This window comes from Lytechinus variegatus, chromosome 9, assembly GCF_018143015.1.
Source record: "Lytechinus variegatus isolate NC3 chromosome 9, Lvar_3.0, whole genome shotgun sequence".
Classification (NCBI taxonomy): Eukaryota; Metazoa; Echinodermata; class Echinoidea; order Temnopleuroida; family Toxopneustidae; genus Lytechinus; species Lytechinus variegatus.
In genome coordinates, this window is record NC_054748.1 from 17,725,974 (window position 1) to 17,748,068 (window position 22,095).

The 22,095-nt window shown below is 36.1% G+C and overlaps 1 protein-coding gene across 1 annotated transcript; it reads right to left on the reverse strand.

The window, feature by feature from the left end:
* Window positions 1–1,473: 1,473 nt before the first annotated feature.
* Window positions 1,474–18,031, reverse strand: LOC121421855 (deleted in malignant brain tumors 1 protein-like). The gene is made up of 8 exons (XM_041616657.1): window positions 17,917–18,031; window positions 17,036–17,086; window positions 15,049–15,369; window positions 13,152–13,202; window positions 4,573–4,890; window positions 2,691–3,026; window positions 1,977–2,009; window positions 1,474–1,499 (listed from the first exon to the last, which is right to left on the reverse strand). The coding sequence occupies exons 1-8, from the start codon at window positions 18,029–18,031 to the stop codon at window positions 1,474–1,476; spliced, it is 1,251 nt and encodes a 416-aa protein (XP_041472591.1).
* Window positions 18,032–22,095: the final 4,064 nt, after the last annotated feature.

The window sequence follows — 22,095 nt, forward strand, 5'->3', positions numbered from 1 at the left end:
GACATACCTCTGATGGTGACGGTGAAATTGCAAGTCGCGTAGTTCCCAACGTCATCTTGTACCGCACACGCAACCCACGTGTCTCCAAAGACGAATGCATGTTGTGAGGTGTAGGTACATCCCACCGATACGTTATCGTTTCCACCGTGATGTACGACAGGGCGGATGGTCACGTTAGAAGATGTATCACGACCTTTGTCCGTGGATGATTCTATGTCAGGACACTGCAGGCTGAGAGTTCCTTTGGGTTAATAGTGAAGATAAAGGAATTCATTACAGGTAAAAGAAAGCAAATGCAGCAAACAATTATTCCATGAAATGAAATTTAATTACCACAATATAATTATAGATCTCGATCAGGTATACATGAAATCAATTCATTTAGAAATCATGAAATCTTAGCTGAAAACCAATAATTATGATGATATACCTAACACAAAAAGGAATATGTTGAACAGTGTGTTAATTTTTCGGGGGATAGCCGACGATTATATAATTCTGTGCTTATTTTGCTCATTTATCAGTAATTACGTTTTTCCAAAGCCAATTGGCACATACTTTTCTATTATTTGTACATACAAATCCTTGGGTTGTCATTTTGGTGGATTCTATTCGAACTCATTTCCAGGTCGTTACCACAATTGATATTTGTTTAAAAAACAAACATGGGAATGAATTCTGAACTCAGAATTGATTTAAAGAGAAATTCCAGTAGTTGCAGTAAACACTGATTACGTGAGAAAGTCAGTAAAACAAGGCTTAATTGTCAGTATATCATCGAGGATCTAGATCTGGTACAGTTACATTAACTGAACTTTGTGAAATCTTGAAATCTACGCTGAAAAATGTTCACACCGAAGAAGCCCAACACAGATAAGCACATGTGGGACAATGTATAATTATTGCTTAGAGCGTCGGGTCCGACGCCCTACCCGAATCCTGTGCTTATTTGCTGATTTCTCAGCAATTACACAATTTCTTCCAGAATCCTTTGGCACATGCGTTTTATTTATACAAACAGACACTTTGGTGGTCATTTCATCGGATTCTGTACGAACTCATTTTGATATCGTTACCAAAACTAGCATTTACCTTTAAACCCCTGGTGTAACCATGTCAGAAAGAAAACAGTATGATCACAGTGTGTTCACATGGTAGATCATGTGAAGATATTCACGCTGTAAGATGCTCAAATTCAACACTGTGTATAAATTTTTCACACTGTGGACACCTGGACAGTGTGACTGTTCAGAACGTGTTCACACGGTTGACTATGTGAATATGTGATTCACACTGTTGATAGGCTGAAATGCAACAGTGTGGAGGTGATTACAGATTGTGTTCCACACTGTGAACACACTGTCTCACACAACGTGGGACACTGTGTTCTTTCTAGTAGGGGAAGTTTTGGTGTAACTAGCGAACTGTGACACACATCTCTAACTTCTCTAACTGCAAGTTCAATTTATCAGCTTATTTGACAGTAAAATCTTTCACAGCTGTCAGGAAATTACATGGGAAGAACAAAGTAAGCATAAAAAAAAAAATTAAAAAAAACCCCACTCCGACCAAAAAAGGGGGGGGGGTGTCAATCTTAAAGCTTTACATTTCCACATTCTCTAATAGACTACAACGTTTTTTTTATGTGCAGATATTTGCTCACCCCTTCCCTCACACACATACATGTACCCACCCCCTCCATCACAGGTGCGCATACTGCGACATGTCCCCACATCTCTCCCTCGCTCTGTCAAACATACACCTTGTATTATTTCGCTCCTGTATATTGACTCTATTATATCATAAGCTCCAACTTTTCACTTTGTTCAATCAAAGATTCATAATTATGACACAGTCAAATCCGTGATACCAACTCCAATAGACCAACCAAAGATTGTACGCCATTTCCAATGACATACCATCGGTCGCTTCGGAATAGATTTCATTAACTGTGACTGTGCGTTTTTTAAACTTACCAGTCAAAGATGAGTCCACGTTCACATCAAACCCTGTGCAAAACACAATGAAATGTAAATGATAAGAGCATACGGCAAAGAAAATTTAGATACCAACTGTCAAAACTATTTTCCTTTTTGGAAATGTCCACAATATTTTAGAACATTGTTTAACCCTTTAAGTAGTTTTCAGTCGAGTTTTCACAATGCATTACACCAGAAATCAGAGAAATATCGTGATATCTATTTATGATATTAACCGTAATATTCCCGGGGTGTTTTAATACCGTTCAATCCGGGGAAGGGGCATTATGGCCGGATTTAGATCCAGGTCGCGGAAAAAAAATCATCTTTTGGTTTCGGTTTATGGGACAAACTATCACTTCTTAGGCGATGCCAATCAAAAGGATATCAAGTGATGGGGTGATCTTCCTTTTCCCTGATAGCTAGAGAAGAGAGTATAGAAGCGAGTCACCAAGCAATCAAAGGACAGAAGGCTTAATATCCTCTCCGAGGAACCTGGTGATGAGGATAAATGCCTTGCCAGTAGATTTTATCACAACTGATTGGAATCGAGTCCAGGTCAAAAAATTGGGAAACCAACTCTCTATTGACTGCATGAGCTATCACGCCTCCCCAGCTTACCTTCCACACGAAAGCTACACCAAAATTGTCTTTAAGAAATGGCTTTTCCAACTTAATTCTTTCATAAATGATTTTTTTATTAAGTGATACCTGAAACGAAATCCAAGCAGGCGGCACTGGCATCTTCATCATGAGCACAATCATAAAGCTGTGGTGTATCGTAGAAACACGTTTCCAGCTTGTGCTCTGTCCCCATGCAATCCACATTCTGGAGCAAGATATCCCCTTGTCCTTCGCCGTAAGTAGCCCTCACGGGTGCATATGCAGCACCGAAGAATCCAAGCATCCTGCATACCACATTAGCGTCTTGTGGATCCCAGTAATCGTCGCAGACGGTACCCCAGTGTCCCTGGTTCATCATCACCTCGACCCTTCCAATGTTGTTATTAGGACCATTGGCTAGACGGACCTGAAGAGGGACAGGCTCTGAAAGAAAATGGAAGGTTGAATTTGTTGCATTGTCATGGACCACAAACTTGCATTAAGGGTGAGGGTTCTGGTATTTTGGCCTCGGACATCGAGTCTATGACGTTGGTCTTGGCCTCGAACACATTTATGTGGCCTTTTCCTTGGCCTCGAAGAAGGTCTTGGAAATGGCCTCTGGCATTCCTCGGGACTAATCTGCATGTTACCACCCCCTTAGAATCATGTCCCGATGGTTTGGTTGTTTATTCGTTAAAACAATTTGAACTGGATATTTGTTTAGAAATAGTTGGCATGGTCACCGTAAAGGGAAGAAGGAATTAATTGATAGGATGTTTAGCCCCTCCCCCATGCCCACCTACCAATTAATCCAACCCTTCCTAGTCCGAAAAACCATGCACTCATGGAGCTTCAGGTTATGCTATAATCACACCAACGGTGTTTCCACACATCCAAAACGAATTTCTCGAAACTGAATCCCAAATTCTCCGAAATTAATAGACATTTCGTACAATTTTTAGGTTTGATTAAACAAAAATCGGACAATGATCATGATGATACAGCGAGCACAAACAACTCTAAAATATAACATAGATATTAAAAGTTGCTATATTTTAATTGTAATTTTTCGGATTTCCCGCAGTTTCCCGGAATGTTTTTCCCCAAAATAACCTGAAAATGATCGTGATTTTCCGGACTTAGGGAAAGTTCCTTCAAAGTGGAAACACACCAATGAAATCGACTCTAGGCACACAAAAACAACAATGATATTTTTGCGTATTCACTTCCATGACGGCCGACGGATTAAAGAAAATAAAAATATATTGCTAAATGCCTGTCATGACAATGAATAACCAAGAAGTCTTTGTTTGATATTGGTGAATAAAAAAAGCAGTTCCGTTCTGGACTCAGGACAAACGACATATTTGCATTTTCCCCGTCTGTTCCGAAATGCAAGCTCTAACCCTCAGGCGAAACTGGTAACATGATTCACCTATTTCCGTTAAGACCTATCGGTTGACGGGCATTTGACAATACATGTACTGTGTTCTTGAATCTATCGTGTGTCGTGCAAGCGAAAACTTCCTGATACCGATGACAATCCGTCCGTCGGTCTGGGCCCCGTCTTAAGAAAAGTTTCGATTGATCCGATCAGCTACAACTATGGAAAGCCAGCGACGTCAACACCTATATGTAAAGTAAATGATTGTTTAGAATTTTTCCTATGTATATGTTTATATATATAAATATATATATACATATATATGTATATATATATATATATTTATATATATATATATATATATATATATATATATATATATGTGTGTATATAGGAAAAACAATTATTTACTTTACATGTAGGTGTCGTATATTAATAAAATTCCATGTGCTTCTATTTGTTTACGGAGGACATTGTGCAAACTTCCCGAAGATAAAACAAATGACATTGATGGATTTCCATATAGTTGAGGTTTAATCGTAACTCTTTATTAGACAGGGTCTGGAGTGGGTTTTGCAGTGTGACTGTAGCCTAATGCACCCATACCTGTACAGACGATGCCAGCGTCCTCCCGATGGTCACAGTTATGAACCCAATAGTTCTTCTTCCTGCAATCCTCAAGGCTGTACTCAGAGCCAGAGCACTGAACATCATCCAGGAGGATATCTACAGTTCCTTCCCCGTATGTTGCCATAACGGGTGCAGATGATGCCTTGGGGAACCCCAACATTCTGCAGACGACATGGGCGTCGTTCAGATCCCAGCCATCGTCGCACACGGTTCCCCAGGTTCCGTTGTATAGTATCTCAACGCGACCCGAAGAATTGTTAGGTCCTTGCACCAGCCGAGCCTCAAGATAGCGCTCTATACAGAAAGAAAAGAGTTGCAACAATGCATATTTCAACATCCAGCAGTCACACATTTTATTAGGATAAATATTATGGTACGTTATTTCAAGATCGATTCGCATGCAGTATGAGCTGACAAATCCTTTACAGAAAGAATAGATCCCGAAAACTAATTATGTAAAGGAAAATATGCCATGAACACATAATATTTTATCTTGCCTGAAAGGGTATCTTCTCCCCAATTATATAAACCATATTTATGTGGTATGTGTTAACGTTTGGACAATCAGAAGGAACTGTAATTTAAATTTCGATTTACACGAAAGTAAGGCATTGCTGCAATGGATGAATCAAGATGTCAATGATGTTATAATCCTTCATGAGTTAGTAAACACATTTTCTCTTCAATGAAATCATCTTGAACATTGATACTAAAAGTGTTTATTAAATAATTGTAATGTTAATTATTGGAAAGGAGTTTTGAAATTGATTATAATGCAACCCTTTAGAATTATGACTCTTGCTTTCATTAATTGCAGTCATGCTTCATTTTGGTGCAAAACAAGAGCAACACCACTGTAAAGTAAGTCTACTGATAAGCAATTTTATGACATACCACATGAATATGGTACAGTGCATCAAATAATTTGGGAGAAGATACTATTTAAGTTGGGGGTGTTTCACAAAGATTTAAGTATGACTTGGAGTCGCACTTAAATGCCTAGTTGCGCACAGTATAAAAGGCATGACAGCATTGGTCAGATCATGCCAAGAGGACGCGCAATACTGCGTATTGATCAATAAGATTGCGCGTTGCATATCATGTACGCGTCGAGATTTAAGTGCGACCTAAGTCTTGCTTAAATCTTTGTGAAACACCCCCCGGTCATATTACTTTTCCCTTATATTGGGGATATATGAGGTGTCACGATTATTTTTTTATTCACACGACACGATATACACTCAGCAAAAAAAGTTCTTGGACACTTATAAAAGTTAAAATATTCCATATAGATACTATTTTGATGAAAGGCAAATTATTGTATGTCAACATGACCAGACAATATTCCTCTTCAAGTATGACATGACATTTTTATGTGAACAGTCATGCATGGGTGGTTAAATGCTTTAAACAATAGCAATGTCACGAAAAGAAAATTGCAAGAAATGGACCATTCACATGCTAATGATCATGGCTATCCTGTAGGCATACATTCAACAATTTCAACAGGTTGTTCTCATTTGAATTGAATGCTTGAGGATGCATTGTTAGATATCATACTGGACGAGGAATAGTGTCTGGTCATGTTGACTTACAATAATTTGCCCCCATTTGCCTTAAATCAAATATCTAAATAGAATATTTAACTTTCATAAGTGTCCAAGAACTTTTTTGCCGAGGGTATATATATATAATTATAATAATCATAAACATGTATTTATAATATACACATAAAAAGACGTCAATAGAATAATAATGTCTCGAAGTTCTTTGTTAAGAGTTGTGAAATGTATATCAAAGATAAAATAAATAGGAAATGAAAAGGAAGGTCAACATTAACGTAGCATAAACGATTTTCTAGAACAGTGTGAATGTGGAATACCATATTTTACAATAAATATTTACAACCTCTTTTTTTTAATAAATCTTTTTCTAAATAAAAGCTCAATACTTTATTTAAAACAACACAAGAATTGGAATACCATATCTTACTTAAGATATTTACAACCTCTTTTTTAAGACAAATCTTTTTCTAAATACAAGCTGAATATTCTATTTAAAAAAACAGCACAAGAATTGACTTTCGATTAAAGGGCGATCAAGAGAATTTTAAGAAAGAAGTGGCAAACAAGAAAGAAGCAGCGTTCCATTAGATTAGACATAAAATAAGGGATAAAATCAATAAGAAATTAATTCCATTTTCCTGTATACTGAATGACACTTTTAATGTACCATCAGTTTTCATTGCAATACCTTACCCGCTACCGGGCTATTAGTTATTCAAAATTTGGCATTGTTTGTCTGTGCGGAAACCGGTCATAGATTTGGGCTTTCCGCGGGGCTGCCCCAAACTCTCTACATTTCTTTTTATAAAACAAAAGAGGAAAAAACAGATTTCCGATATGGGTAACATATATACGCATAGATAGGCTATGAAAACATATGGAAATTTAACATAGCTGTCAAACTTTCATTTCTAAACAATGATAGAGGCGTCGGTAAAAAAGGGATTTTAGTTTGCTTCAGTTGCAGATAGTGATTATCTCCATAAGAAGGAGGGAGGGGAGCTACCCAACTATTATAATTACATGTTAGAACTAATTCACGCCCTCCATTAAAGTTGTGTGTAAAATATACGTTAAGTGACATACTTTTCTCCTAGACAAAATCGATTATAGCCTTTTTTTTCTTGTAGATCAAATAATCTCTTCTCATGCTTTTCACTCTTGTGCAAAATCACTTTTCCCTCAGCATGACCGTGTCAGAGAGAGGAATAAAATGTGTAAAATAAACAAAAATGAATAAAAATGAGTGAAAGGTGTTACATGTATATATATTAAGACTAAAGAAACTTATCACTGAAAAAATGGTGGGGGCAATGAATGATAATAAACTTCTGAGCTATGGACTTCCATTGATAATACACAGTAAACAAATGTGCAAAATGAACAAAAATAAACAAAAATCAGTGAGATGTGTGTAAGAACATATATATATATATATATATATATATATATAATATATATATGTGTTATATGTGTGTGCATGTGTGTGTGTATGCATATATATATATATATATATATATATATATATATATATATATATATATATATATATATTACCGTAAGGTTCGATATAGTAAACAGCTTTGTATGTTTTTTTTACTGTGTATTGTCAATGGGAGGAAGTCTATAGCATTGGCGATATCAACATTCAGATGCTCAGAACTTTATTATCATTCATTGCCCCCTCCTCTTTGAATTATAAGTTTCTTTAATCTTTTTATATGTATATATATAAATATATATATACATACATTTAAAAAGATTAAAGAAACTTATCATTCAAAGAGGGGGGGGGGGGCAATGAATGATAATGAAGTTCTGAGCATCTAAATGTTGATATCGCCAATGCTATAGACTTCCTCCCATTGACAATACGCATTAAAAAACATACAACGCTGTTTACTATATCGAACCTTACAGTAATTGTTTAAAAAAAGTGTTTAAATCTTAAGCAACAACGTTTTCAATTTTCACTTTCTAATCTTAAATAAATCAAACATGATCGTTTAAACGGTTAAACAAATAATGTAAGGTTTATATAGTAAACCGCATTGTATAGAATCTTTAACTGTTTAACGGCGTTTTTACTGTGTAATGCGACTAAAATGTGTGACGTCATATCTAATTTAATTGTTCTTTTACCAAGTCTATCAGTAGATCATGTACTTTTAAAGTAGCATTTTTTTACCACGTCAATTCGGAAAGTAAGCATATTTCGGAACTTGTTTGGCTAGGGTTCTATACACGAATAATTACGTTCAGTGTTTATCATCAGTTTGTAAAAGCAAATTTGAGAAATGGAGGGATTAACTCAAAAGCAGGATTTATTGGATATGAAATCTTTAAACAAATAGGCTTCGATGGGGGGTCAGATCCAGTTTCAAAGTAATAAGGAATTGTATCACTTCATTCATGTAAGAGCAAAATGTTTGTTCTTTGGTGCTTCGATTCCAAGTTGTTGAATTCCATGTTAAGGCAATGCAAGCCAGAATTGTCAATACAATCTGTTTATCGTTTATTATCCAGACAAACCAAAAACAAAAAATACTTTTGTACTAGAATAAGAAACAACTTTCCGAGATGACCGATTTCTTTATTTTAGGAATATGTGGTTACAAGAAAACGATACGTGCTCATCTCATATCTCAAGTGTTCTTATTGGTCTGTCAAATCATCTTATGAGTTTATAAGGACACTTCCGACTGAAAGATTTGGTTACTTTCATTTCTCATTTTAGGCTGATAAACATGATATGTAGTCATGCACTTGATCTGATTGCACGTTCCCCCTTAGTTTACTATATCATGTACATGAGAACCTCATGCACTTTCTTATTTTTTCGACGCCAAATTCCGTGTTTAAATTGTTACAGTCACACCAACGAAACCGACTCCAAACCGACCGATGTTATGTCATTCGAAGTAACGTAATAGTTTTGATCGGTTTGGTGTCAGTTTCATTCGTGTGACAAAGGCATTACATCCAGGATGCACTTTCAGGATTCGATAAAGCTTTTGGCAACTAAGTTGATAGTAATAGTCACGTGATACGATTAGGTGTTCACAGTATAAGGAACACAGAGATTTAGGGTTTTTTTAAGGGAAATGATTAGCAGCCACATACATTTTACCATTTATATATATATATATATATATATATATATATATCAGCAGCAATATCAAACTTTCGTGTTTCTGAACATTCGCTGGTAATGATACTCGATGATGTTTCTCTTTAAGCCTATTCTCTTGATAATCACAAGGCCATTTATTTTGTTTATCATTTCAACATTTTCCCATAAAATATTTTCGTAACATTAAGCCAACATTCATCATCACGGTCATAACACATTCATATTGTTTTTGTGCAGAGATCGGAACGAGGAAATACCTCCTAGAGTTCAATTTGCTTAGCGACATTTCACGAGAGAGCTTTGTCATTGGTTTTAGCCGACTGGTCAGCTATTAGCCAATCAGATGGATTGATGTCCAGTATAACATGTGTCGGTGAAAAGTCAATGTCAAAAATATTCATGCAATGTAGTACCGTCATATATAAACCCCTCAAAAAAAAAGTTCTGTAACTCAAGTTTGAGTGCTAATAAATTTCTTAGGGTGCCATCATCATATGTAAAAGTGGTATAATTGGTAGTATGATTATTCCTCTTTACGATTATGTGTCATTTGTAATGCTATGTAATCATGAAATACACAGACATGATAAATATGCAGCATTGTAAAAAAATGAAACGTTGCAAAATTCGTTGCCATGTCATTTTTGAGTTCTGAAACTGCAAGTTTGAGTGCTAATAAATTTCTTAATCTGCCATTATCATGTGTAAAAGTGATATCTTTAGAAAGCATGATTATTCTTCTTTACAATCATGTGTCATTTGTAATGCTAGTGTTATGAAATATACAGACATGATAATACGCAGCAATGTTAGAAATTGAATGTTGCAAAAGGGGTCGTTTCTGATAGCGAATTTCCAATTGTTTCGAGAATGGACCGAGTGCATTCACTGTCACCTGTATCATGTGTATGGTGGAAATTCTATAGTAATGAAGACTCTAGTTAGAAATCAATGCATTTTGCAACATTTCACTTCTGACTTTTCTCAATGTTCAGGGTGACTCCATGTTCCATGATTACATAATCACAGCAAATGGCATGTCATTGTAAAGAGGAATAATTCAGCTTTCCAATGATACCAGTTTCATTTTTTATACTTCATTAACAAAAAAGATATCATCCCCAAAAACTCAGTAGCAAAACTTTATTGAGGGGTTTATATATATATTATTAGATAAAAATGAGATGAGAAAATGGCAGCCTTTCCCTAAACACGAGACAGAGCACAGCATCCCACAGTATGGACCAGACTGTGAAACAACGTTCACACTATTTAATGTGAACATTTTAATAATGGGAATTACATTTTCACAAAGTCCGGTGTATGAACACACAGTGAACACTCACACTGTCGAGGTGTCCAGAGTGGGGGTAAACTCCGTTCACACTGTCTAATTTGAACATTTTAACATGTATGAATCATATTTCATGAGTCCCCTGGCGCCCTGCCTCTCCCTAGTGTGACGTCCAAGATCACACACACACCCATATAAATATGTATATCCACATTGACCTATCAATCTAGCATCTTTGAGCTATGCTTTTTAAAATTTTAGGCATATTGTGACATGGGACATAATATATATTCACTACTGAAAGAAACTTACTGTATGCGTGGTATGCCCACTATGCTTATACTTTGCTTATGTGTAAAAGTGCGTTTGGAAAATACTTCAAGGTACATGTACGCGTTCTTGGTAAAAATGATAAATCAAATTGAACTTGTAATCAAAGAGGAATAGTCCTTACCTGAGCTTCTTGTAGATGGAATCCAAATTTCTGGTTGGTACACTGGCCAATCTACGATCAAAATATAGATTAACCATTTTCATGTTATTATGATAATATATTACTTACATGTATATATACGCTTATAGCTGATTTTATCAGGAATTAACGCGCACTCTGCTATAAAGCAGCATAAATACCCTAGCACAAACTTGACACAGGTCTGCGTACTCCTATCCGAATATAATACGATTGGACAGAGTAAATTAAGAAAAAAAAACATAGTTGCGTCAAGAATAACAGTTAAAGGTACTGTTTAACTTTGTGAGCAGCCGATTGAAAAAAATTCTCAAACCAAGATGAAACATGTGTTCAAGTGCATGTATTAGAAGTTTATGGGATGAAATTAAGATGGTGTTTCCGGCCACTTTAAATTTAAATTTTTGAAGCACTAAATAATTATTTACGAACGCAATTTTTTCTGGGCTTCATTTTTGTAACATATCACAGACACAGGTGACAAGTGTGACCTTCTAGCTCAGAATTTTTAAAGGTCAAACCAATGTTAATCAATCACTTTAAAAGTCAAAGACTTGGCATGTTTAGTGTCGATTAATTGGTCTTAAGAACAGAAGCTTATTATATCACCCCCTCTTCTTATTTTTTTGCTTTTAATCATTTACTGGCCTAACACGAATACTGTGTGGGATCATAACTTCTGACATTTATTAGACCTATGTAACAATTACCCTGAAATAATAAATTATTGGTTTAAAATATGATGAAAATAAGAACAATTATTATTCCTAACAATTTTCTTTGGAAAGGTGTAAAGAATCTAAAGAATAATTTATTTGTGGAAACCGCTTTGTACGAGGAGGACAAGTCAGACAGAACAGAAAATTTGAGACAGTAAAAATAGGACTAAATACCTTGCATAAAATTACCCTTTTTACTCTCAATTGGACGGATATGAAATAAATCCATTCTTACTGTGGTTATTCTAATTTTGGATTTATTGTTTAAATTTCAAATATTTAAGCTTCAGGAGGGCACTACAAGCTGAAAATGATATTAGTATGAGTAAGTCCTATTTTCAACATTCTTGGAGGACAAAATCCAAATAAACGTAATTTCATGCAATGAACATTATACACACACACACACACATACATATATATTACATACATATATATTACATACATATACACTGTTAAAAAAACCCTGATTTTACAGAAAAATAAAAGAAGATTTTGCAGAAAGCAATACCAGAATCATTCTGTAAATTCATGAAACAGGAATTTTTCTACAATTTAACAGAACAGGTCTGTTAGAAAAAGGGGAAAAGAGTGTTTTATTTAAGGAAATTTGTAAAATTACATACACCAAATACCAATTTCCTGTAAGATTACGCAATCTGGTAAGATTACAGGTGTTCTCGAGACTCTGCTGCAGGAACTTATTTTATTTCAAAGATAAATTTTCTAACAGTCTATGCTATATATGAAGTAAATAGGCAGATGGCATACGTAGAAAAAAACTGTTCACAAAAATAATGCAAAATTTTGAATTGCCATACATTTCTGACATGTTATACAATTTTGATGAAATGTTCAAATTTCTATTCATCTTCTCAATCCATACAATTTTCAGAGTGGTGTATCCCTTTTTTATTCATGTTATTACGTTTAGTTCGTCTCCTGAAATTTTGAGTGTACTATAGTGCAAGATATAATGGATAATCTATAAATAAAACATTGAATGAAACATGATTACGAGGGAAAGGGCGACAACGTACACTGTCTACTATGTGAACCTTACAGTTGCGCTTTAAACGGTTTAATTATGAGTTTATAATATTAATCAATAAAGGTTCTTTTAAATATTTAATTCTAGGTGAATTATGCATGGTTGTTTAAATTGTTAAACAGCTACTACAAGGTTCATATAGTAAACAATGCTTTAATGTGTAAAGCATTCTTTAAACAGCATACAGCTCAGGGATCAGATGCTGAAGGTAAAAGGAATTCCACCATCGAAAGTTCGAAAGTACACTAATAATTGGATGATGTTCCAAGAAGAATACAAATGTACATCAGTTTATATTTTATACCATTAACCGGTCCTTACCTATTTCGATTGCGCTCCAACTCCAGGTCACATCTTCCTCTTCTTCGGTAGCTATAGTTGACGCACAATAGATATAAGGAAGAAGAATAATCAGGGAAATCAAAATTTTACCCCACTCAGCCATGTTGTTACATGGATGCTATAATTGCGTGGAGAGTACTATCAACTGCAGGGCAATAGTTTGATGAGAAGTATCACGATCAGGGTCGAGGGGTTGGTCATGTGATCAAAGAAAACATGATACGACGTGTACTTCCTTCATCTACTTACACACTGGTGTAGGCTAAACCTTGAGAACCATGTGCCATGGAATTATCAATAATAACAACCCAAAAATGTGATAAGCTACGGAAATCCGTGATTAAGATTGATTGTCAGCATTTTTTTTGTGGGGGGGGGGGCAAATCAGAGGGAACACTGTCGTTGATAATCCAAACTAGCGCATAGATCCTCTGACGAATTTTTTTTCTGTACTCATTTTGATTTTTTTTTCTTTCTTTCTTTTCCTCATTCAGAGGCACTTTATTCTTAATTTCCTTTTTAATTTCAATAATTTATTTCGAGACACAGTGCATATAGAGTTACAAAACAATTTACATTATATACATGCAGTAGACATCAACTATTTAATCTAAAATGTAATCAAGATGAAATTTCTCTATAGGGTTAAAGCTCTTTGAACATTTGAATTAAATGACATTGAATTTCAATCGCCATTTTACATTTAAAAAATCTCTTTCTTAAACTCATACCAAATTGAATATTTATGATAAAACGCATTTGCATCTTATACATGACACAGTATTTTTATATTTCATACCGTGCAAATATATTTTAAAAAAGTTAGCCAACGTAATCTTGCGATTGTTTTTTTTTTTCAAATTAAAAACCTCGTTTCATTAATAGGAATTGTCATTTTAAACATAAATTGCAAATAATTTTTTATCTTTATCAAAAAAATTGGTAACAGGATTACATTCTATCATAATATGAACAAAAATATATTCTGCTTCACAATACATACAGGATGTGTCATTAGCTACGACGGAGCTACGACCTCTGACGAATAGAATCTAGCACAAAATAGCCCTTAACAGTATTTTCGGGGCGAGGCGGTACTCGAATCTGTATGTATACATCCGCAATCCGGGGGGGGGAGGTGCGGAAAGGGGGTTCAAGCTGAGACCCGTAATGCCCCTGATGCATTAATGGGCTTCTAACCCCCCCCCCCCACAAAAAAAATAAAATAATAATAATAATAAATAAATAAATAAATAAATAATAAAATAAAAATAAATAAATGAATAAATAAATTTTAAAAAGGAAAACAAGGGAGAAGGGAATCAAGGACATGAAGGAATGATGCAAAGCCAATAAAGAAGGGTATATTTTTCAAATAACTCCATGAAGCTTAGCGAACTCAGCTTACTAAGACTTTTGTCACATGCACTGAAAGAGGGTGAATGTATGAGACCTTTTTAGACATTTTCCCCTCAAACACTGTTCCTGTCATATTTTGGAGTAAGTATATAGGCATCAACTTTTTCACAGATTTTTTTTTACTAAAACATTAAATACCTAAATAACATGAAAAAAATTAACGTCAAGGCACACAAACACTGCTTTCAGTTTGAGAGCCTCTTTCGAAAATGGAGAAAGGTCGGAGGAGTTCCACAAAAATAGAGTCAATTCTAAAAGCCGCACTTACATTGTAAGTATGACGCGCACATGATAATTAACGTGTACTGGCATTGGTTAATACGCGACTTAACGGGCGTCTCTGATCATGATCTGACCAATGCGATGAGGCGTGATATATCACGTGCAATTTGGTAATTTAAGAGCAATGTTCTAATCCGATTTGTATCTTTGTGAAACACCCCCTGTGTATACTTACTTTCACAAATCGCCCCAGCATCCTCCGAATGGACACAGTTATGAACTCCGTAGTCGTTCTTGCTGCATTCTTCAAGGCTGTTCTCAGACCCACGACACCAGACTTCGTCGAGGAGAATGGCCCCGGTCCCTGGGCCATAACTGGCCATGACTGGGGCGGAGGAGGCCCTGTAGAAGCCCACCATTCTGCAGACGACATGGGCGTCGTACAAATCCCAGCCGTCGTCACATACGGTGCCCCAAATTCCATTATAATTCACCTCAACGCGACCAGAAGTATTGTCTGGTCCATCCACCAACCGAGCCTCAAGTGGTTGTAATCCTAATAACACAGAAAGAAAGAGGGCGGGAAAGAAGTGAGTGGGAATATATATATATATATATATATATATATATATATATATATATATATATATATATATATATATATATATATATACACTCAGCAAAAAAAGTTAAAAAGTTTACAAGTTAAAATACCTTTACCTGTAAACACCTTTACAAGTTAAAATATTCCATATAGATATTTGATTAAAGGTAAATTATTGTATGTCATAATGGCCGGACAATATTCCTCTTCCAGTATGACATGACATTTTCATGTAAACAGTCATGCATGGGTGGTTATATGCTTTAAACAATAGCAATGTCAATAAAAGACAATTGCAAGAATGGATCAATCAGTGCATGGCTGGTTACAGGCATTTAACAATAGCAATGTCAGTAAAAGGAAATTGCAAGAAAATGATCAGCCATTCTTTCAGTTGTGAAAGTTTATATGGCATTAATATCCCTTGAACGATAAAAGCAAACTTAAAGTCGAATACCACTCTAAAAGAGAAGAGAAAGTAATCCAACTTGGACGCATCACTATTCAACTGGAATTCTAAGTCAAAGTTAGTCATTGAATTTCAGATCCGATAGTTGGTGCAGTGACAAATCGCCTTCTCAACGCAAGCATCCTTAACCTCCTATCTTATGCAGGGGTGGCGGCCCTAGGTCGACCACTCCTAGGGCGGTCTCTGATTTCATCAGTAGCCAGATACCGCTGGTATTGAAATTGTTGTTGGTGAAACTTGGAAATATCGAGCCACTAGTATTCATGACTGCCCAGAATGCATTCCTATTGCCCTTGCACGCTCTTGATTAGAAAGTGAGTGTCCAAATGATCCATCTCATTATGCATCTCATGATGCATCCCTAAGCATTTAATTCAAATGATAACCACCTATTGAAATTGTTGAATGTATGCCTACAGGATGGCCATGATCATTATCATTTGAGTGGTCCATTTCTTGCAATTTTCTAATACTGACATTGCTATTGTTTAATTAAAGCATTTAACCACCCATGCATGACTGTTCACAAGAAAATGTCATGTCATACTGGAAGAGGAATATTGTCCGGTCATGTTGACATACAATAATCAAATATCTATACGGAATATTTTAACTTATATAAGTGTCCAAGAACTTTTTTTGCTGAGTGTATATGCACATATATTTGCACATATAGAACATTATAACTTTTAATTTTGGTGAAATTCATAGCTCGATAGAAAAACTAATTAATGTTATTTTTCAAAAAATTCGAAAAATTAGAAATTAGATCAACTTTGTGCAAACACTAGCAAAATGTGGTAAAAATGACATTGATTTCATTATTGTGGAACGTCCTTACTCATTGGTCTACTATCATATCGGTCTATTTCCCGATTCTGATAACCTTTTTAGTCTACACTAACACATGATCTGATACCAAATTAATCTCAATTTCGTTGATCCCAATGGAAATCTGCTCTAAGTTCTACGGCGTGTGGTGAATCTATTTTTTATTAGTATTTCAAATTAAACTTAGTTTCAATATCTGTTAACCCGGGTGTTAACCTCTCTATATAGACAGGTGGTGTAGGACAAAGGTGATATCACTCAAAGTGGCTATAGTCTATACATGCAGAGAAAATGGCAAATGCTGAAAACGGTTCTTACCTATCTCGGCAGGAGTCCAAACTGTGGTCGCATAGTCATCTTCCACGAGAGCTACAGTTTGTAAAAAAAGATGATATGGATGAAGAATTATGAAAAAACAAAACGTCTCCCCACTCAACCGTGTGTGTGTTTACTGTGTGTGTGCAGGTTACCAAAGAGAGTACTATCACTCTTATGGAGAGTACTGTAATCATTGATTTGCTAACACACTCCATGATGTGATAACTGCAGTGCAATAGTTTTTGGTCACGTGAGCAAAGAAAACACACTTCCTTCATCAAATTCCTACTAGAAAGAACACCGTGTGCCACAGTGTGTTAACAGTGTGAAACACAATTTGAGATCACCTTCACACTGTCAAATGTGAGCATGTCGACAGGTGTGGATCACAGATTCATATAGTCCACCGTGCGAACACGCTGTCAATAGTCACACTGTCGTGCTGTCCACAGTCTGAAAATATTTTCACACTGTTGAATGTGGGGATTTTTAACCGTGTGAATATTTTTTTTTCACCTAGTCCTCTATGTGAACACATTCTGACTACACTGTGTCGCGCTGTTTTCTTTCGAGCAGTGATTTTCCCTCCATTCAATAACGAATTTTTTTCACAAAATTAAAGTCATAAAATGTCATTTTCAAGATGCTTTTCAACGGAATGTGGCGTGATTACCTGAAAGCAAAATATGTTTGTGGCCGAATACGCCACGTCTTTGACAAACACGTGTTTAAAAAAAACAATATATTACATCCTTAAATTCATCTATTCTTTTTTAATCTAAATTTGCGATAAAATCAGAAAGTATGTTACGAGGCAGTGAAGCTGCCACGGAAGAAGATGATGGCCTTCATCAGATTTTCAAATCTATTTTCATACTCACATGATGATGATGAGCCCCATGGAGATGCTGATAAAGATGATGCTGAGGGTGACTCCCCCCTCGCTATCTCACTCAGCACGCTCAGTAAAACAAGAAACGGTATAAGAATGTTCATTTTCGTGATACAGCTATGGTCCTACATGAGAAAAATTAAAACGTATTATTGTTTTTTTATCAATAATAACTGGCAATACAGAATTTACAGTAAAGCTTTTATATAAATACATTTTATTAGTTTGGATACAGTTCCTGAAATTTAATGCAGGAAAAACGCCATTGAATACTTTGTTTATATAAACCAGTCGTTTTAAACCTTACTCAAAGAATGTGCAATTAAATTTCCTCTTCATTTATTGGATGGATGGGTTTATCAATATTTATCTTGAAATGAAATAGAGATAGAAAAAATTGTCAACGATTAATTCTAAAAAAGTGATGTTCATTGTGTTTAGGCCGTTTTGACCCAGCCATGTTGTAATTTCAGGTTCAAGTTTATATTAATCATTAAAACTACCAAACATTTGTAGAATAGTTTTATTACAAAAAGCTTGTTCGGAAACGAGGGGATCTACTAAAAAGAACTGCTTGTATAGCGTGGATCCACTGCATGAACAATAAGGAACCCATTCGCATGTGTAGGTTTACTAAAACAAAATATTTTGAGATAGAATGGAATGAAAATAAGATGATGAGTAACGACAAGAAATAATAAGAAGACAGAAATACGGGAAAATACTATAAACACATACACACACACAGACGTGGGAATAATAGAGGGGATAGAGAAGGGCTACAGTACCGAAGGGGGGCGATAGAGGGAGCGAGGGAGAGGGTAATACGTATTGGAAAATATTAATTAAAATAAAATACATTTTCAGATAGCTTAATCGAAAAGGTTCTGGCTAGCGATTCTCATCATGAAACATTGAACAATTAACAGCAAAATAGGTAAAATAGGGTAATGATAATCCGGGGGAGGGGTAGATGTATGTGCCGCGGGCGAAAAAAAAACCGTGGCTTTCGGAACGGGCTTCGGAACGACAAGTGTTTGTGAAAATGTGGTCCTTGGAACGAGTCGCCTGCGAGTGAGTGCGTATGCATCCCTGTGGAACGGGTATACGTGCATGCAACTATGCCGGCGGCACGGCCGCCGGATGCGCTCACGCATAGGCGATAGGCGGACAGCGCTCTGCGGCCTTTTTTCACCAAAATTGCAGCTCATTGTTGCGGATCAATGCGACCGGAACGGTGAAACGAAAAAATACGCGAAGCTTTGAAACGGATTTCTTTCATTTTTTTCTCGATAAGAAGAAAATGTTATGCTTTGGAGCGGCATTCGTTGTTCTTTTTCTCAATAAGAGGAAAATGCTATACCTTGGAACGGAAATTTAAGTGTAAAGGTGGGGGTCCCTTCTGTGGGACATACCCACCACGCATTATATAGGCCTACTGAGTGCCCCCTCCCCCCTAGGGTGATAATTACAATCTTAATGACTTAAAAGCCAACGTATAAAGCGCTATATAAATGTAACTGCTTTTCTTCTACTTTTTCTTCACTGCAAAAACTCCGGTGTTGATTTAACACCAGCCAGGAACCTATATATGTCCACACCAGAGAAGTGTTAAACAACACCAGTTTCGTTTTGGTCTAAAACCAGAAAAATGTTTTTACAACACCAATTAGTATTATATTGAAACAACTTCGGTTTGTCAATTTGTACAATGTTGGGCAACATACTGTCCAACACAACGATTGGTTAAAACTTCATCCGATTCTGGGTAGTTTTAAACCTTGTCTTGTGTTGTTTTGGGAGAAACCACACAGTATTGGTTGAAAACTACCTTATAGTTGGATTCTTTTTTTAGCAAATAATTGTGTAAAAAAGTATGTTGCCCAACATTTTAAGAGTGGGAATAGCGATATATTATTGGATTTCAACAGATTTGTAGCAGATACTTTTGTACCTTTTTTGCGGTAACTTGTGGTGTTATTCACCTTCCTATTATATGTGTGTTATAGTAAACTTAAAATAGTTGGGGAAACTTTTAACCAAACCTGGGCAACATACTGTCCAAACAACTATTGGTTAAAATCTGCCCAAATCAGGTTAATAAAAAATAACAATTGGAAATAATTTTGCTCAATTTGATAATAATTGCCAAGAACACACACATTCACTACCCAACACAGTGGACAGTATGTTGCCCAACATTTTAAGTGTGGAACGTAAAACTTATCCATGAGGCTCCTATATACATACAGTATTTTGACAATATTTCAGAAAATAACAAGTGATGCAATATAATTCTAATCTCAGGCTCGCAAGCACCCAGGGTATTTTTACAATTTTGATAATAAACAAATAAATAAGTAACAAAAATGATGAAATAAGCCAGCTTACCACTTCACTGGAAGCCTGTCAGCCGCAAAGATGGAGTGAATGGTTGTGTTCTTTCTTCAAACAACTCATGTACAATGAAATATTCACGTAACTTGATACTAACAACAGGGGACAAATGGACAAAGCGTTGTAATCAAACGTAGCACTGAAAAATTAAACTCAACTTGCTTGTCGACCAATCACAAGCGTGCGTTGTGCACTGCGCTTGCTTCTTTTGAGTTGCGTTTAAACCCAAAACTATCTGCAACCGGGTCCGTACCATTAATATACCGTTGTTTCCTCATGATGCCCTAGTTACACCAAAGTAACTGAACCCAAATTAACCGACGCGTCTGTCATTCGAAATAACGATATAGGGACTATCAGTCTGGGGTAGGTTCCACCGGTGCGACCGAAGCTTCAGTGTCATATCAGGCGTTCTGCCAATAGTACAACATTATCTTTATGAAGGAAGTACAAATCGTTTTTTAAAAGTAAAGCTTAATGTGTAACATACCCCTTACATGTACTATCATTCTCAGTATGGATATATACATCTAATGTATTTTGAAGGGAGATTAGATAAATACATATGAAATTTGAAACGTGTTTCACGCGTCGTAGTTTGTAATTATTTCCTCTTTCCTTCCAGATGGTCCATCTGAAGACAAACCTAGCACGTTTAATAACCGGCTAATAGTATATAATTAAACAGCTATTCCATTTGACTTTTGGTCTAAATGTGTGCTTTAAGCCTTTGACTATCAGTATGTGTAACTTGAGTATAAGCCTTACGGTTTTGCTTTACCTGTCAGGATGTGTTGCTTGATAAGCTAAATGTAAAAAAAAATGAAAGTATGCAAAAATAATGCGAATCATCGAGGGCACTGGTAAAAAGTTTACACGAACGAGATGAATTTGAAACATAAATATACGTCCGAGGCATAGCCGACTATTCTAAAAGTAACATGCGTGAGTAATTTATGTCCGAGTTAAAGTATGCTTATGACAGTGTAAAACTTGGGCCATCACACCGGGTCATCGCGTCTGGTCGGGCAATCGCGAAACAGGACAATTCGAGGAAAGTGCCCCCTAAATTCCAGAAAAGTCGGGTCCAGGTTACCCCACCATTCGAAAAAAGGGCCCCCTAGATTACCGAAAGGTTGGGTCCAATTAACCCGATGTCATTTTATTTTGTCTGAAAAAGAGACAACGATTGAAATCAGTTTGCTATAAATATGTGTCTTTCACTCTGAATTTATTACAACGCAGCCAAATGCCACTATCACATCAATGACACTGACCCAACACCGATCGCTGGTATGTCATTGAATATAACGTAATATCTTTGGTTATTCTGAAGACAGTTTTGCTAATTTGTCTTTGGTCTGGTATAACTGTACGGTCCTGAGGCCCATTTCATAAATGACTTGCAACGTTGTAACTTTGTCAAAATGGCAACTACTACGATGGTAACAGCATTGGCGGCGGAAGCCAAAAATTTTAGGAGGGGACAAACAAAAAAATTTTGACAAGAAAAAGAAAAAAGGTTCTCAACCCTAAAATTTTTGGGGGGACGTAGGAAAATAAATTGACAAGCAAAAAAAAAAAAAAAAAAGGTCATCAACAACAAATTTAGGGGGGACCGTCCCCCCCTCTTCAAATTTAGGGGGGACACGTCCCCCCGTCCCCCCCGCTTCCGCCACTACTACGATGGTAACAGGGCTCAGCAGCCAATCATAATTATGTTTTCCACGGTCCACACCACGGGTTGCCATAATGACAAGGTTACAACAGT

Excerpts from the sequence above, each read along its gene's own strand:
- LOC121421855 (XM_041616657.1), bottom strand. The coding sequence starts at position 18,031 with ATGAACATTCTTATACCGTTTCTTGTTTTACTGAGCGTGCTGAGTGAG. Across the intron at positions 15,370-17,035 it reads TTGGACTCCTGCCGAGATAG|GATTACAACCACTTGAGGCT; the intron begins GTAAGAACCGTT and ends CTGTGTTATTAG. Across the intron at positions 2,010-2,690 it reads CTGCTTGGATTTCGTTTCAG|GGTTTGATGTGAACGTGGAC; the intron begins GTATCACTTAAT and ends TGTTTTGCACAG.